This window comes from Symsagittifera roscoffensis, chromosome 4 (assembly GCF_963678635.1).
Source record: "Symsagittifera roscoffensis chromosome 4, txSymRosc1.1, whole genome shotgun sequence".
NCBI classification, from domain to species: domain Eukaryota; kingdom Metazoa; phylum Xenacoelomorpha; order Acoela; family Convolutidae; genus Symsagittifera; species Symsagittifera roscoffensis.
The window spans coordinates 18,696,367-18,715,515 of NC_087065.1; the positions used below are offsets into that span (position 1 = coordinate 18,696,367).

The window sequence follows — 19,149 nt, forward strand, 5'->3', positions numbered from 1 at the left end:
CAATCGCTCTAAACCAAACCAATTCGGTTTTTAAAAAAATAGGAACTAATGATGCAATCATCGAGCTATCTCAAAACATTTGGGACCACTGGGAAAACAATTCTAAAAAACTTGATGTGATATTCTTTTCTTGTATTTGCAAAAAAGCATTTGATACAACGGAGCATTTTTTGTATTGCAAAATTTACAATAATGCGGAATTAGAGGACGTTTAAACGATTTAATTAAAAGTTAAGTGTGTACATAGGACTGCAAAATGAACTTTGAAAAGCATTCAGTAGTACCCAAGAAAAAGCTAGGTTGTTTTCTTGGAATCTTCTACTAACTAAGAAAAACCTTGAAATCAAAACAACTAGCGAGAGCATACAAAAGCTTGCAAACAATATTTCAATATGATGTTCTGCTATAAGGAACAGCAAATAAAATTAAGTTAATTGTGTTAGAATATAGACGCCCTAGGTTAGTTCGGGTAATGTTTCGTAGGAAAAAATTTTGGCAATGAAAACATTACTTACCAGCATAAACTACATTCGATAAAGAATTAGCATCGGTATGAAATTTTGAAGCTTTCAAGCAAAATTATTTGTGGTGATATAAATGGAAATGCAATAAAAACCATTTCTGACCAAAGAAGATTTGGTAAAACTTGGAAGTAGTCGGACCTGTTCACAAAAATTGACCTTTTTGAGTTTATCAATCCAATCTTTAACTTTACTGATTTATATTAAAATCTTATGCTGAAAAAAAATGGGCAAGAATTGATTTTTAGCCAATTTGCCATACTATACAGGAAAAAACATTAACTTTATCAAATTTTACCGTTCAATGAAACTGTTTTACACAATTTATAAATGTTGGAACAACATCATTTAAAACTTCAATGCAGTCTATTTCATTGGAGATTTGTAATTTTAGGCTTTTTAAAGTTTCAGCTTGGAATCCAGTTTTGTTTAGCTTCGCTATGTACTCTTCAAGTGACGTTAAGATGCTTGAGCAATTGAGGGCCGAAATTTAGCTCGGGATCGGCCAGCAATCAGTGGTAACTCACACTGAAACAGAATGAATTTTGATTGGTTAATGCTGCTAGTTCTAAGAGATATGAAGAGGCAAGTTTATCTAACATTTTTGCCTGCTTTGGTCCCTGAAACTATTCTGATTCTATGTCAATAATTTTAAGAGTTACGCAGGATTCATATGACTTTTTTCACTCGGTTTAAAACTCTAATTGAGTATAATAAAAACAAAAAAACTCCCATATAGTGACGGGAGAGCCTAATGTTTTTTTTATAATGACACAAAATTGAGACCAGTGTGCCAATACTTTGGAGGCTGTCGAAGCCCTCCTAAATTTTTTCTGAATACGAAAGATTTTAGAATTTTCGAAACATGACTAGCTTAGCAAAGAAAAACTAAAAAATTAGCCCGCTTTACCTGGGTTTTAAGAAACAGTTATGCGAATTAAAATGGGTGGTCATAAAAATTCAAGAAAAAACATTGCACTGTTTTTGAAAAAAATTGTATGGTAAGTAAATACGCACCATTTTGTTCAGAAGAAGTCTCATTGGCGTTTTCGACGTTGTTCTTCCCTTCTTTTATATCGTATAGTGTCTTTTCCCGCTTTATCTTTTCCTTTGTCTTTTCCCGTATTTCCTTGACGGCACTGGTTGATTTGTACTTTTGGACAGTGGCATTCAGTTTATCTAGTGCCAGAATCATTGTGACGATGGCTCCAAAAATACTCCAGATGTCTCGCTTCTTCAAAGATATTTTTTCGCTCAAGTGACCGTCGGCCCATCGAAACATAGACTCGCTGTATGTAGTCCGGCTTCTCTCTTCGGCTGTGGTGCAATTGGGTTTGATATGAATTGAGTCCTTCTGAAAAAATGTTTTAAGACATTTTTGCAAAAATTAGGCCGAGTTGGTTCAGCATTATGCGAAACTATTTAAAGCCATATGGCAATTATCTTCATATTTTTCCACTTGGTTCTTGAGCAATCAATTTAATATTGAATTTTTTTCACATTAACTTGAATTTTTTCAATGAATTAATTAATTTTATTTCTTTTTTTTTTGCAGTTATTCTTGTAAGCAACCGATTACAAGTCTTGATTGAGGGAGCGGTCGGAGCAATACACATACTGCGTTATCTGTTTTGACGGAGTTGCAGTCAATCATTCCACCTGCGTTGGCAAATGAACACATGTAGGTTGGCTGAAACAATTTAACATTAGAAAACTTTCGAAAATGTTTTCGTTTGATATCAAGAAACATTTGTTTTTTCATTTGTTTTAAGCTCTAGCGTTAATTTTTGCTTTTTTGTGGGGCAAAAAGAATGACATAGCTTTTCAAAATGGTAGCAATATTTGTAATTAAAAGAGTAAGCAAAACTTTGGGCTATTTTTGTGTAAACCTCTGCTTGAATTTTTCTCATCGTGACATGGTGCTTCTCATGTATTATAGTGGCATCATTCATCGTGAGCATAGTGGCAGTTTCACTGGACACTAGTCGGAATGATGTCCTCTCTTTACTGATGAAGTCGTTGAAAGAGTAGAGCGCTTTGAGGTTGTCTGATGAGCGGATGAGACTTTCCATTTCCTGAAATCTAAAAAAAATCTCTTAATCACAAAAATGTATTACCTCTTTTGTTTTCGATTGCTTCTTTTAATGTCTGGAAACATTTATTGAATTGTAAATGTTTTAAGTTTTGGTATAAGAAATTGCATTTTCGAAAAACGGTTCTGATTATCAGCTGAAATTGATCTAAATCAGGGAAGAATTTGGGCACAGGTACAACCAGGAAGGGTTCTATTTTATGGCGCCTATTTTTGACTGTTATGTCCAAAAAAATATTCTTGGACTCAATTCATTTTAGTCAGTAAACTAAACGAGGAAATTGGGAGAACGTAGAAAAATCCATTGTAAAATTTAACTGTGCTGAGGCTACAGTTTTCGGATAAATCATGTTATTTATGTCGAAAATCGATAAGCTTTTGAAATGAATCAAATTAGTTGACTTCTACAAACTGTGAACCTACTGCGTGTTTGTGGCCTGATAGTCCATGAGAATGTAGAGTGGATGTAAGAATTCGCTTTTGGGCGACCTAATCTTGGCATAGACTGTCTCCTTCACCTCCCAGAAGGAGGGCCCTTCTATCAACATCAAACTCAGATCCATCTTCTCAAAACTGAAGAGCACATGAAAAGCAAATGGAATTATGCTGATTTAAAATGAAATTATGCTAGGTGCGGGGGGGGGGTCTATTATTATGACAGAAGTAACAAAGGACGAAAATTTTCAAAAAATCAACCAAGAGCGGATTCAGGGGGATGTGGACCAAGGGCCCTCGGCTAGTCCTAACTGTTCCTGTTCAAAACCTGCAAAAAAATCCCAAAGCTTTTGACTAAATCACGTCTTTTTTTGCGCAAATATTTAGTTGTCCTATAATGAAAATGACAAAATCCCTCCCACTCCCAAACAGCTCACTAATATACCCACTTATATTTTTCGACGAAAAAAGCTCAAGCCTTAGCTTTGCTGAATGGTCACAAAACAGTTGGGCATTTGGCCCTTCTAGAACTAGCATGACGAGTTTTTCCCTTAGTTACAGTTTAGGCGTGCGAAGGATCCATTTGTTGTGTCTTCAAATCAAATGCAAAATCTTTTTTTTTCAATTATGTTCAATCATGAATCTTTTTAGAAAGAATATATTACGCTTCGTTTAATTACGTTTAACTAAGACGCCTTGTTCAGCAAAATAAATAACACGTCATACCTATTTTCCCTCGAGGTTTCAACTTTTGTTATAACTGTCGCCATAACTTCAACTTTTGTTATTATTTGGAAAACTGAAACCACAATTTATAACTTCCAGCTATTATTTAGTTATTAATATGTGGCGTGTGATCTGATTTCGCGCCATATCGGTGGCGCAAAACGGGCAGTCACTTATGCCCTTTTTCTCAGAAAATAAACTTCAGTTTAATCAGACTGACATGATTTTTTCCAAATTCACTAGACTGAGATACCATTTTTTGGATAATTTCATTGGCAGTGCCTCAGTGATTTGACTGAATACTTAAAAGGAAATTTTTATTCTTATAAAGTCAAGTATTGCTTCATAAAAACCATCAGCCTGAACTTGTTTTTATGAATGGACAACCACATGTATAACAATTTTCTTATTAAATAACAGTTGTTGCAACTGAACCAGTTTATTTTTCAATGGATGTCAAAGAAAATAGCTTTTTTTTAAAAAGTGAATTCAGGAAAGAAAAACTCCCTTGGGATTCCAAAGCTTTTTGAGGTCATTATGTTAAGTCTATATGGTGCGACTGCAGGACAAAATACTTTAATTAGAACTGACTATCGTCAAAAAAAGGTTCTCATATAATTTTCAACTCTGTCCATATTTGGGGCGCGGGTGCTTTTATTATCTCAATGGTTGACTATCTGTGTTGTTTTTATGGAGTTAGCTACTGTAAATAATCTCAAATGAAAAGCTGGAGGGATTCGCTACTGTTAGATAGAATGTTCAGACTGCCCTATGACGTCGATCAAAAGCTTTTCTGTTACTAAATATATTTTAAAAGGTTCGAAAAACTTTTTGAGGTCAAACTGCGCATTTAAAGAAAAGTAAGCAGATTCCGCAACAGGTCGATATTAGTTTTGTCGCCGAATCTACGACAATGCTATTTTTTTCTTTTTTCTACTGTTTTGGATTCCACGAACATATAGTTAAAACACTGCATTGCTCATAATCGCTTCGAAAAAACGTCAGATATAGCGCAATCCACGACAACGTATGCGGAATTTGGAACAATTTGCTTTATCAACGCACAAATCATATTATATATGTATTGTGCGACTACGCTGTCGCAAAATCCGCAAATTGGAAGCGGAAAACGCATTTTGTTTGCGGAATCCAATCACACAAATAGGTACCTCTTGAAATTGTATTTTGAAACTACCTCTGTTTTTTGTTGGCTCGCCAGTTAGACTTTTTAACGGTTCAATCTAGTTAACTGCCAAGAATTTCATCTCAATTACTGCCAAAAATTGAATATAATTTTCTGACAACAGTTCAACCCAGCATAATACAATTCCACTTACTGCCAACAACTCAATCTCATTTATTGAATACAGTTGAATCCAGCTAAAATCCATAAATTGAATCTCAAATAGGCAAAAAAGTACTGAAAAAAAGAACAAAAGTTTTTTCTCAATGTCTGAAACAATGAAAACCAACTGAAAACAGCTATCTTATGGAAATTTCATAAAAAAACTCAGTAGAATTCAGTCTTCCTCGTAGTATTTTCAAATTAATTTAAAAAGAATTTCTTATTCTATTCCGAGTTTTAGATCGACTTTCAATGCGAAGTGAAAGAAAAAAACTTAGATATATGGGCCAGAACAGGTTAGAATGGTAAGTTTATATGCTGATTTTGCAAAAATTTTCAGTCAATTTTTAGAGATTAACAAAAAAATACGTCAAAAATTATACACATTACTTTTTAACATTTCACCACCAAAACTCGCTAACTCCAAATAATAAATTAGCTTTTCAAAACTTTGATGTGTTCTCCCCAACAATAAAAAGGCAAAAAAACGATTTTAAAGAAATGATTCAAAACTAATTATTGGTTTCCAATGACAATAGTTAATTGCCTGCATTTAAATAACGTATTTGCTAGATTTTATTTTTAGCAGTAGCATAACTGGTTCACTTCAGTAAAAAAAATACCAAACCTACTTCCATTTGCAGAAACCGCTCACATTTTGAGGAACCCGCTCGAGTTTGCGTAACGCGGATCAATCACCTAAACTTCTTGGTTGCCGAAACCGGGAGAAATTTAATGTGCCGTCAATTTTTTTGCTCAAGCATTTGTGTGGGAAATCGGAACTTTTGTAAGTGCAATTCATCTAACCCTGGGTACTCATCTAAAGTTTTGTCTCTGGATCTCAGTGGTCTAGTAACACCAAATAAGGTGCCTATCAAGTGCGAGGCTGTTACCGTGTGGCAAAACTGCAAAATTCTCACAAAAAAATGGTTTCGTGGATTCTAATTTCTTTTTTGAATTCATAGATAATTAAGAGACAAACAAGAGGAGCTGGTTGCTCTGCAATAAAATGTTTCATGCACCTGAACTTTCACAATATTTTGGATTAAAAAAAAAACAAAAAAGCAGCACTGCTTCAAAAACTTTTAGTGAAAAAAATAACGATTAGAGAAAGGTTCAAAATCATCAAAATTTTGTGATTCATTCTAATACAAAAGTAGGATAACGGATAAAAAAATTATCCTTTTTTCCAAATAATTTAATGATTTTATAACGGGAAATTTTAAACGGAATGTTTTTTTTTGAGACGGTCTGAAAGATGTTGATTCAAAATAAAAAAAGATATTTCATCTTGGACCTTTATAGCCGAATTTGAAAAAAGTCAATTGAAAACTTCTTTTTTTTCAATTTGTGGGTTATTCAATGCGCGCTATTTATTTCAAAATCATTTTATGCATAATTGTTTAAACTCGTAACTTCTAGAGGTTGGATTATCTAAAAACATTGGAGTATAACTTGGAGTATAAATAAATTTTCTTAAACTCTTTGACAGCATATTTCAAACAGTCATAAATTGAATAATCACGCTGTCCCATTCTTTAACTATATATAACCATTATAGAATCGATGATGAGGTCATGATTTGAGAATTTTTTCCTGCAACAACTGAGTGTAATTTAAATACATGCATATGAATTACACTCAATTTTTTTCAGGAAAAAACTTATCAAATCTTAACCCCATCATCTATTCCATAAGGGGTAAATTTAATGTATTTTATGTAATATATAAACATAAATAGTGATCAATTCCACTTACGGATTGGATGATGGGTTTATGATTTCATAGGTTTTTTCTTGAAGAACTTGAGTGTAGTTCATATACAAGCAAGTTTATGTACGTGATTATTCAATTTATAACTATTCGAAATATTCTGTCAAAGAGCTTCCTGCATTTTTTTACTCCAATATATTTTTTAAAAAACCAACCTCTACAAGGTAAGAGTTTGAGCAATTGAGCATAAGATAATTTTGGAGTGAAATTCAAAACAAAAAAAAACCTTTGTGCTGTGAGCTCCGCAACGGAGTCATTTGACCTTTGTTTCAATGAAGTAGGACTTTCTGGTGAAAAAAAAACAAACCCCGTTTGATTGAAATTTTTCTGGATGAACAAATTGAGGAATGAGTCGAAATCGGAGTCGCCACTCAGTTTATTCTCCGACAGGTACTTGAGGTCGCCAGAGTCTAGTGGTATATTGACTTGTCTGCCCACACAGGGGGAACTGTTTCTGAACATGGAAGTCAGATCCAGGGACCCCGGCTGGAGGAGAATGACACGACAGAGCTCCACGTAGAAATCATCGCCGAAGAACACAAACGCTGCAACAATCAGACGAGCACATAACAACAATATTTATTTTATAATTGAAAAAAGACGTCAAATTTATTGTCCTTAAGTCAAGAGGCGGCGGATTTAATCTTGGGCGACAAGTAAGAACAAAGTTTATTTGATAATTGAAAAAGTTGACATACTTTTTGTACTTAAGACGAGGGGCGGGCTTAATTTTTTTCGGGGGATATTTTGCACCCTTTGCTGACAATCGTTTTTCTCCAACAAAACGTTAATAATTTTGATGACTCATTCGGGTCATCTATGTCATAATATTTCGAAAATTTCTAATAATTAATCATATTTTCAAAAATTTTCTTCACTTGAATAGAGATGACTTATTTTTTCAAACAAATAATTTGCGACGAGATTTTAGTTGAAATAAACCTAAGACTATATGGCCGCAAAAATATTCGCAAATTTCATCGCTAAATTTCATATAAATTGGCTAATTTTCATAGCTTTATTTTGTTTGAGCTACAAAAAGCGTTAAACACGAACACGCCAAAATAAAAATCCTTTAGTTGGTGACATTTTTGAAATGCATCTCTTAATAATGTTTTACAGAAATGGTTGTCAAAAATAAGACACGCTCAGGAAGAAATAGTTAACAACCCGGGTTGACCAAAAATGCTAGTCATACAATTTCCACATATGGAAAAACGCTAGTCACACACTTTCCATGCAATTCCATACGTAAAGGTCTATGATTAGTATTTTTTTCATATATGGAAATTGTATGACTAGCATTTTTCCATAAACCAAAAAGATTGATTTTTTACATTTTAATTTCTCAAAATTTATTGGTTGTGTTTGTAACCGAACACAAATGACATAAGCCTTGGTTACTCAATTGTAGTAACCAAAGGATTGGCCGTCACGCATTAAAAATGCTTTGGAAACAGCCTGCAATGTCTTAATTCTGTCTAACGCAAATAATAAACGAAAGTATCAAACTTTTAAATTTTGGCAAAAATTTTCAAAGATGATTATTTCTAAAATCGAATTTTCAAATTACCAGACATTGATCAAGGCATACAAAAACATGCCATACAAAAAAAAAGAGGAGTCTTGAGCATTTTTGAAAAATTTTATCAAGAGAAATGGAAAAAAATTCAATATTAGTATATCCAGGACTACGTTATACACACAAAAAATTATATTTTGCATGCAAAATTTTTTTTCAAAAAAATGTTTGTTTGAGTACGAAAATCATTTTGCGGTTGAAAAAAAAAACTCAAAAAAATTTTTGGGGGCAATTTCAAAAATACTTTGCTAAAATGGTGTCATCGAATTTTCGAAGAACTTTTCTTTTGTTTTGGCATAAATTTTGGTGTAACGTACTAAATAAAAAAGGAAAATTTTTGTTGTCGCCATCAAAATAATGCTAGTCATACAATTTCCATATATGGAAATTGTATGATTAGCATTTTTTTTGACAAAAAATTTTCCTTTTTTTTTTAGTACGTTACACCAAAATTTATGCCAAAACAAAAGAAAAGTTCTTCGAAAATTCGATGACACCATTTTAGCAAAATGTATGAAAATTGTATGATTAGTATTTTTTCATAGACTTAGTTTATGGAATTGTATGATTAGCATTTTTGGTCTATGGAGGTCAACCCGGGAAGGTACAAAACTGTGGAAAATAGGCAACAATATCTCAAACTCAGTAACTAGGGCTTACAGTAGTACAAAAAACCCATGGGTTTAAATGGCAAGAACCGCACAGTTGAACCACATTTGGATAATTCGCCAAGAAAAATAATGATGATAAATTCACTAAACTTTTCAAATTAAAACCGAATATTTTTTATACGGCTAGAAAAATTATACTCCAAAAACTTAGTGAATAAAAATTGAGGCTTTTGATTTTTCTAACAAACTAAATTTTACATGATGAAAACAAGAAAATATTAAACTTGGGTTCGCACCAAATTTCATGGTCACTTTTGATTCATTTGTATTAAAAATTCACCCAAGAGTACGTCATAGACAAAATTTACAAACTTGCGGCGATCGTTTGTTTGAACATAAAATGATTTTACAACTAAAAAAAGATAGCCGGTTGCTGTGCAACTAGTACAGAAGGTTCCGACTAAATTCTCAGATTTATTTTCAAGTTAGTGTTTTTTCTTGTAAGATGTGTTATGGTAGACCTATACAAACGCGTAGAAATTTAGTAAACTAAGTACAAACGACTACAATTGTCTTCAGAAAAAAAATAAACAAAAAAGATGAAAATCTTTTCAAGAAAATAACGTTTATTTATAAAAATTTTTTGCACTATTTTTGGCAATTTTGAAAACGGGAATAAATGAGATAAAGCTCAATTATGATTGGTTGAAAATGAAGCCAGCCGAGACAAAAGCTGGAAATCAGTATTATACCGAAACTCATTTCGCCAAAAACACAAAAACGACCGAAATCATAGCTATTTTTTAAAATGGCCAATTAAAATTTAGAAATAGCTCAATGGAAATAGCGCAATTTTGGCCCGCCCCATAACGCCTCAAAGTCTCAATAAAAACTTTAAACGGTTGAATAATATTTGTTTTGTGTTCTGTATATTGTCACTGTTACTTCGATTGATAAAAATTTGACCTGCGATTTTTCATTTTTGGGCCGTATAACGGAACAGACCCCTACAATTTTCATTCAAAATCTAAAAACTGTTTTAAGACTTTTAAAACACATTTTTGTCTTTTCGATAGTTTTGAAGCTTGGCCCAACGTACCAACGTACCAAGTAATGGTACCCAAAATGCTGTTTTATTAGCTGACCTGGATTGTTGTGTTGAACTACCAGAGATACTTTCTCAGAGACACTTTCTTCTGTAGTAAAGAACTTGTGGAACCCGATGATCGCAGATGCCACAATCGCAGCCACCAGAGCCCCGAAGAACAGCAACGTCACCATAATCTCACGCTTCGCCACCTTGTCACTCTTCGTTTCTGACGTCATTGCAGTGGCCCAAAAATGTTCTAGAAAACTGGCTGGACCATTCAAGTATAACGAGTATCAGTATGTTCTAGACTCCGGCGACACGTCTGAAGTCTGAAAAAGGTGATGATAAGTTAATGCAGGTTGCAAAGCATATAGTTCTCGTGTTAAATGGTGTATGAAGTAAAAATAGCAAATAAGCACTCAGCTAAATTCGTAGCTAATTACTTTCATGCATGATTATATTGTTTTTTGAACGCAAATATGATGAAAATGTGAGCACTTTTCTGAGGGGACGATTTTTAGCAGAGTGTTCTTTCTAGCATAAATTTAAATATAGGTCTTTTAGCAGCAGACACGGGTCAAATTAACATCCCCGCTAAACCTTTGGGGGGGAGGGGTGGATGTTAACGTGGTCCGCAGAAGTTTTGAGTAAAGCTTAGTACAGGAGAAAAAATTGTCGCATAAATGATTGGCGACCGAATTAAAAAGGCGCGAAGGCTTGGGTTGAGCTTCCAAATTTAGACAATTGTCGACTAAGTTGAACTCCTCCCTCCCACGCCCCCATCATATCTGTGTTTACGGGAGAGCTTGTTAACTTTGTTCTGAGTTGGAATTTTCCGCGCAGCGCTTAGCAAATTTAAACCTAATTAAACGCTGGAGGCTCTTAAACTGGGGAGAGGGAGGCGCGGGTTGTTTCCGTTTGTCAACAACACAAGTTGACTCTCCGTTCTCCGTTTGTCTCATCGTTTGAGAACAAAACTATTTAAAAAAACTAGTAAAGCGACAAGCACTGATGTACGCGCACTATTCCTATTTTGCCGAATGTAAGCGGCGCAGCAGAGCGAAGCGGAGCACGAGCTCTCGCTTCTTGCGAATGACTTCTGAAGTTCGTGTTCTGATTTAATTGTTAATTGTTTTCAGTCTGCTAAAAAACGGTCAGCTAAAAATTCTAGACTCCTTCAAGTCAATGTCCAGAGCAGCAAGCACACCACTTACAATTAAATTTTTCAGATGCCCTAGCTGGCTCAAAAATTAAGAAAGTAAACAATTAACGAAACTTGCTTTTAATACAAGTTTAATATGAATATGGCAAGGTATGACAAATATGTCTTGACCGAATTGACTAGTCAGAAGTAATTGTAAGCAAAAGATAAACATAACTGAAAAGGCAAGAAGTTAGTAGATTGTATCAAGGCTGTTTGTTTACAACTGAAAAGGAATTAACGATTGGTAGAAAATGTTTTCACAGATTTGCTTCACGGGGGGTTAACCGCACAAAAAAACATAGGAACTACTTGTCATCAGCATATAAAGATAAGCATATAGCTAATTCAGTTGCATTTTTTGCAAAGTGAATTATGATCAAAGTCGTATTAGCATAATCTGGGCTTAATGCAAGGTTATTTGAGCTCCAATATAGTCCCATGAAGGTTACGTAGCAGTATTTAGACAGCCGCGTATTCAGACTCGTCAGTAAGTAGACAAATACTGTATTAACCAATCAGAATTGAGACAAGGAAGAAATGAATAACTAATAATTATTTATTTCGTAAATTTGTTTTCTCATCTCGATTCTGATTGGTTAATTTGGCATTTGTCTGCTTACTGACGAGTATGAATACGCGGTTGTCTAAATGCAGACCGCACTCCTCCCATGAAGGTCCATTTAAAATGACCGAAATGCAAATGCAATGGAGACGAAAGATATTTATAAAGAGAGGCGGTTTTTTCCTGGTTTTTTCAAAGATATTTTGCTGCAGAATTCGGGGCATTTTTTGGTTATGTGAAAAATTCGATCAAACGCTTCGTAAATAAGTATTCGATGTCCTAAGGTACGAGGTCCTAAAAGAAATTGTTTTGCGGAGGTCCTTTTTCTCATTCGATTTGATAGAGTTTTGAAATATGAATATTTTCGAATTATTGTTTTTGCCTTCCAGAAGCTTTTCCAGAGAAAATATCTCAAAGATCAAACAACTACAGGTGACTATTTGCGATATGAAATAAATCTTCGCGAGCTCTTAACACGGATCTTACACGCGAGCTCTTACGGTAACACGGATCTTACGCTCAGTTAACAACTGAGATGGTTTTTATTAGGGACCACAGCATATTTGAGGGACTAAACAAGTAAACTAGTACCCCCTTTTGATATTATTTTTTATGATTTTCATTTTTTGAAGGCAATTTTGGCGCCAATATATTATAATTTTGAAGAGGAGCGCGCGCGCCGAAAAAAAACGCAATTTTTTTATCAAAATTTTCCAAAAAAGTGCCCAAAAACGGTTCTGAAAAAGTGGTCTAAAAGTAAAATAAAGTTGACAATTTTCAAAAAAAAATTGAAAATCCGCCCCCCCCCCCCTCGAGAAATCATAGATCCGCCCCTGAGTCACCATCATGAAAAATCCCCATGTTTGTAGTTTTAGTACCCTAGCTGAAGTTTTCGATCGTGCTACCTTGCGAATACACCCCCAAACGGCCCAATTCGTAATTTATTAATCGCGCAATGAAAAAAACTGTTGTAATATTGCTGATATATAAGTAACAAGATTGCGAAAAATGCCTCAGCTCAAGGGCACCCGAGATTTCTAAGTCATTCGCAAGGTGCTCTTTATAGAACTAAAAACCACAACTAAATTTGTCTTACCGTCTGAAAAAGAAGACTATTTATTACGATAAAAACAACAATACTATAGCTCAACGGAAGGAGCTGAAAGAACCTGAGAGGAATGTAATTTCACAAGTATTTGGAAGCAAATTGACGATGCACTAAACTTCGCCCACCTTTGTGAATAAACAATTGCTCAAAAAATGCTAATTTTTGCAGCGATTGCAAACTCTAAGTAAAATGGAAATCGAAGTCGATGGTTTAATTTTATCAGCACTATTTTTCCTTACCGTTAATCATCTATTATCTATATCAAGGATATGTTTTTTTTCAGTACTTGTTTGTTCAGCATCATAACAGAGGAACAGAGTACCAATTAAGTGGGAACGAAAAAAGTATCATTTGATCTGCAATTTAAAATTATGTGCTAATACATGTAACTGTATGCGAAAAAATATGAGTATCAAAGAATTTCAATCGGTCTTTTTGCCGAGCCAAAAAACCGTCGACCATGTTTTGATTTTAATTTGCTTGGAGCTTGCGATCGAAGCCGCTAAAACATGTTAGGTTGGTTGTTCGAACGATATAAAAACTCATACTTCTCATGTGATTCGGTGAAGCTTAAATAGTTATTGCGGAGACCATATTAAAGCTTAATCGAAGCAGCATCAAAATCCAAATTGAACCGGTGTTTTGGGGCAGTACAACAGTGCCGAAAATGAAAACTTTGTTCAACAATACCGAAAATGAAAACTTTGTTCAACAGTGCCGAAAATTTGAACAAATTTCAACATATTAAGTGCGGCAATCAAAAATTAAACTGCGATCATTTAGAATCTTAAGTAAAACTTTAAGATTTTGAGCAAGAAAATTTGCAGCTTACACGTTTTGGCGCCAAACTAATTGTTTACTTTGCAGTTGCAGACATATTGGCGCCAAAATTGGAGTGATTTTCTTTGATAATTAGCGCCAGTAATTTCCCGCTCTTTAGAAAACGCGTGTAAAATATTCTGAAATTTTCCCGCCTTTTTTGACACTGTTGTACTTCGGCACTGTTGAACGTCCCCCGGTGTTTTGTTTGACCTCGCTTAAATGATAATTCGTTCCCGCACTCGAGTTTTGTGAATGATGATTGGTTATATAAGTTGTCATGGTCAATCTCCACAAAATCAAAAGTATTTGTTTATAATCAAATAAAATGGATTATAAACTTTGGAGTGCAGCCTGTATTTAGACAACCGTGTAAAAAAAATGCGGATTCCACTTACAATTTGCGGATTCCAATTACAGTTGCGGATTGATTCCGCTTACAGATGCGGAATCCGCAACAGCTCAATGTAACTATACAGATGTCTTATTATTTGTTTGTGGATTCCACAAATTGTTCTGGATTCCGCAAAAACAGTTGCGGATTCCGCAAATTTGCCTGTTTTTAGCGCAATTTTGAGCGGTGCAATGTTTTAAGTAATTGTTCGTGGAATTCAAAACAGCAAAGAAGATCAAAGAAAAGTAGAAATGTTGCGGATTCCACAACAAATCTGATTTTGGTCTGTTGCGGAATCCGTTTACAATGCTCAGAATGCACAGTTTGGCCTCGTAATGGCCTAAGTTTTTCCATTCGACCAGCTTACCCCCCACCCGTGAAGGTGGGCGAGGAAGGGATTGAGGGGAGGCGAAAGTGTGTGTATGGATGGGGATGTTGGAAAAGGCTGGATGAAGAGAGTGTGGATGAGGAAGAAGGGGTGTGTGTGAGGGTTTCAAAAATGTTGGGGAGAGGGGATGGGAGTTGTACTTAGAGATGAACTCTCGGGTTTTAGTTTTGCACACCGCTGCAAAGAGGAGAGTAAACGTTTCAAATTTGCTTATACAAATGATTATTTTGAAATTAAGAATGGACGATATTCAACTTAATGGACTATACCGGATTTTTGAATGTTGAAAATAATCATTTATAATCCCCTAAAACTCCATTTTCATGGTTAGATGGGTCAAAAACTCAGTTTTTGTTCAGAACATTTGAAAATGGGGAGGAACTTAGCATTCTGATGTTTTTAGTTTTTTTTTCTTGTTTTTGTTTCTATGCAAAATCAGCCACAACAAGTAGTTATCGGAGAGAAATGAAAGATGTATCATTTCAACACAGTTCAATTTGGAATGAAAACAAGACTGCTCGTATCAGGGCGAAGCCCTGAATGTTCCGACTGCTCCTCAAAGTTTATGGAGCAGCAGTAATAACATATAAAATTAAATGAAATAAAATAAAATGAATTTTTTTTCTCGAAAATTTGAAATTTTTTATGAAAATCATCACCCCACACGCCATATAAAGTACAAAAAGATAGATTTTGTTCCTTGTAACAAATCAATTTTGGCAAATAAGCTTCGTTCAACCAATTTGGAACGATTTATAAGACGGATTAAATCTCCGCTTACGCGTTGATAGCGCGAATTATATCGCGCGTTAATTGTCCCAAATTGGTCAAAATGGCCAAAATGGCAATCTTTAAACCCTCATAACTTTACGAAAAATGATCACAGGTGAAATATCTTTTCAAATTTAAGTTCAGGACAACAATGGCTTTCGAATGATATAAATAAATTTCGTCAAAAATGGCTAGTTAAAAAGTCGAAACTTGTCTGAAGAAAAAAAACCCACCCCGAGCACAAATATTCCGTTACTTTCGTATCTAAATTCGGAACAAAAAGTGCGGGATTTTTCGCGACGCAAAAAAATATCGCGTTTTGGAACTATTGAAACTAAGTTTTAATAGAGCAAATATAACCAAAATTAGGCTAGAGGAAGATTTCTGTGTTCATTCCCACGCCGATAAATTTTTTGGTCGAAAATTATATGAAAAAAGTATACCGAATAACGAAACTGCACGAATCAGACTAAAATCTTTAACATTCGGGCCGAAAAACAAGGCATCAAAATTTTTCAGACTTCATTAAAAAATTGAGTCAAGATTTGATTAAAAAGTCGATAAACTAAATAGTGATGAATGATGCTCCACCCACATAGAAGTTTAAACTCTATATAATAAATCTCTGCAGAACTAACAGTAATTTCAAGAATTTGCATTATTCACTTACCTTTGCAATTCAACTATGCAAAAACACTCGATGAAAAAAAAAGAAATATATTTTTTTTCAGTTCAGTTTCAATAGAGGGAATGTCAAATTTGCATGCGGCTCGAGCGTGTTATGCATTTATGAATATTGCAATGGGAGGTATCTATGGTAATTATGGTTCTAAACGTCCTTAAAGCCATTTTAAAGGGAGATATTTATGGTAATGCTATGCGTATGATTTCCCCTTTAAACACACCAGCCGTCAAATCCTATTCGTCGCGACAAATTTGGTCTAGCGGATTGCTATATCTAGCTCCAATCTGCCTGTGGTTAAAAATTAATATAAGGAATACTAATTTGTATTAACTGACATAAAACCGACTGTACTGACAGACCGATTGTAATGAAATTTTTAGATGCCAAAAAGCTTGAAGGATGTAACCGAGTTTCAGTTAAAAATTCATTCCAAAGTAAAAAGGTAACAAAACACGACAAGTTAAAAAAAATTGGTGTTGTGCTTTTATAATCCGTTATAGTGTTTCAATAAAGGGCATTCAACTGCTTAGGTATCCCAAAACCAACCATAAACCATACTTTGTAAAGCGAGCTGTAATGAGATTGCTATGATATTGTGTATAATTTACAGGAACATGAAACATATCATTGTTTTCTTCACTTGAATTCAAGTTCAAACTATCAAAATACAAACAAGCTGATCGTGTTTTTTCTTACCTACTTTTGTGTTTATCGTTCCGTTAATGTTGGGTTACATATTTCGCATTTTTGGTACTCAGAAGTAGAACTCATGTCTTTTCGGGACTAAAAGAGTCGGATATCTTTCAGTATCCCCTCTTACAAAAAGTATCCCGACCAAATTAACATCCTCCTCCTCCCCCCCCCCCCCCAATCCGTTTAGGGGGGAGGATGTTAACTTGGTTCTGAGTTCGAATTTTCAGCCAATCAGAATAGAGAATTTTACACGCAGCGCTTATCAAAATTAATTTATATTGAACGCCGCTGGTAGGAGGATCTTAACTTGGTCTATTTGAGGGGGAGGATGTTAACTTGATCCAAGTATCCCCCGTCTTCAGTATCCCCCTTTCTGTTACTAGGTACAAAACTCAGATATGCTTAACCGTTGAATCAGTTGTTTATAGCGGCGGTAACTCGTTACTAGGTACCTTAGAGGGGAAATAGTTAAAGATTAATAGTTAGAGGAAATAGTTAATCCAATGAAGCTTCAGTACGACTCTATAACATTTCGTTTCGGCCGATAAAATCAGACTTGTAGCGTCTATATAAATGAGTTTTGAGTCGTGTCGTTTATTGGTATCGAAATTGGTCGTTTTTTTCTTTTATTCAGAATTTTTTAGCAAGTTTGAGTGTATCAAAGTAATACAGCCATTATGATCATTCTGCTAAAAAACATCAAACATCTGTGACCCTGGTCTGATTTAAAAAAAAATAGCAGATCAAAATCAGACACTGGCTTCATGGCAAAAAAGTCCTTAAAAAATGCTGCACAAAGTATTTGAAACTTGTTGTGTCGACAATTTTTGGAGAAAACTACGAAACGTTTGCTCGGGTGGTTTTTGTTCTCCAAACAAACTTCAACTCTTGCCACATCAAGTTTCAAGAGTTAAGGATCAATTATATTATGATTCTAGTACCAGCCTTACCAAAATAGAGAAAAAAATCAATTACCATTTTTTGAAAACAAATTATAATCAATTATAATATGTTTTAATTGGGTATAATGGATTATCACTCCATCTATTTCCAAAACAATTTTACTAATACGTTACAATCGATTATTTCATTTCTTATTTCTAAGTTATTGTCCGACTTTCGTAACAAAAATAACGGAATCTTTGTGCTCGGGGTGGGTTTTTTTCTTCAGACAATTTTTTTAACTAGCCTTTTTTGACAAAATGTTTTTTATATCATTCAAAAAGTATTGTTGTCCTGAGCTTAAATTTGAAAAGATATTTCACCTGTGACCATTTTTTGTAAAATTATGGGGATTCAAAGATTGTCATGTTGGCCAATTTGGGACAATTAAAGCGCGATACATTTCGCGCTGTTAACGCGTAAGCGGAGATTTAATCCGTCTTAGAAATCGTTTCAAATTGGTTGAGGAAGCTTATATGCCATAATTGATATGTTATTAGGAGCGAAACTTATCAGTTTTTACTTTACATGGCGTGTGGGGGGATGTTTTTCATAAAAAATTTCAAATTTTAGAAAAATATTTTTTTCATTTTATTTTATTTCATATAATGTTTTTTGTTATTACTGCTGCTCCATAAACCTCCACAAGCAGCCCTGATACAAGCAGTCTTGTTTTTTATGACCAAAAAAACTACTTTAAGCCGACTATAATTGGATAATCAATTTGAGCGCAGTTTTTCTCGAAGTTTTGATAACGTGATAAAAACAACGAAAATTTTTTGCGATAAATCTGTGAGCAAAAAACTTTTGCGGGCAAAATACCAAAAAGATTGCGAGCAATCTGAGTTTTTCCATTTTCTTTTAAATGTGACAAAAAGTTCGTAAGGACAAGACAATTAAAAAGAGCGCATAAAAACAACACAATTTTAAATTTAAAAGGCTTTTTTAAACTGGTTTGAATTAACAGGAAAAATGATGAGAGAAAATCTTACTTAGAATGTTCTCAGACTTATAATGCCGAAATTTTTACTCGTCTTTTATTGGTTACAAATGATGTTCACTTTTATCAGCAATGGATCCCGTAATTCGCAACTAGCCAAAGTTTTGGGGTGAAACTTTCGGCGCGAACTAGGAAAATTACACTGCACCATCTTATTTCTGCAAAACGCTTAAAAAAATTTTGTCATTATTTTTTCTCGAATTCAACCCAATTTGAGAAAAAATTTTAGTTTTGAAGAGTATTTGTTGTTTATTGATAATTTGTATCAGCACTGTATACATTGCTGGATACATTGAAAATTTTGGGCTTTTTGTTTTCAGATGTTTCTGTTTTGAAAATCTTGGTCGTCGCAAATTGCCTTCGATTCAATTTAGACTCATTCATAATCGCTGATTCTTTCAAGCGCAA

At 34.3% G+C, this 19,149-nt stretch overlaps 1 protein-coding gene across 14 annotated transcripts in view; it reads right to left on the reverse strand.

The window, feature by feature from the left end:
* Nucleotides 1–750: 750 nt before the first annotated feature.
* The window catches only part of LOC134844444 (uncharacterized), an 84,874-nt gene continuing 66,475 nt past the window's right edge, over nucleotides 751–19,149 (reverse strand). For 10 of the 14 annotated variants that reach the window (XM_063861128.1, XM_063861137.1, XM_063861136.1 and 7 more), the window contains exons 2-8: nucleotides 10,231–10,504; nucleotides 7,200–7,437; nucleotides 3,037–3,186; nucleotides 2,411–2,603; nucleotides 2,140–2,211; nucleotides 1,539–1,875; nucleotides 751–1,049 (exon numbers count right to left, since the gene is read on the reverse strand). In XM_063861128.1, the coding sequence (XP_063717198.1) occupies nucleotides 1,045–1,049; nucleotides 1,539–1,875; nucleotides 2,140–2,211; nucleotides 2,411–2,603; nucleotides 3,037–3,186; nucleotides 7,200–7,437; nucleotides 10,231–10,411 (1,176 nt within the window). In that variant the 5' untranslated portion in view covers nucleotides 10,412–10,504 and the 3' untranslated portion in view covers nucleotides 751–1,044. Of the gene's footprint in view, nucleotides 1,050–1,538; nucleotides 1,876–2,139; nucleotides 2,212–2,410; nucleotides 2,604–3,036; nucleotides 3,187–7,199; nucleotides 7,438–10,230; nucleotides 10,623–11,389; nucleotides 11,603–13,037; nucleotides 13,202–16,091; nucleotides 16,205–19,149 lie in introns of those variants that run through there. The other 4 variants (XM_063861129.1, XM_063861132.1, XM_063861127.1 and 1 more) reach the window with 4 other exon arrangements.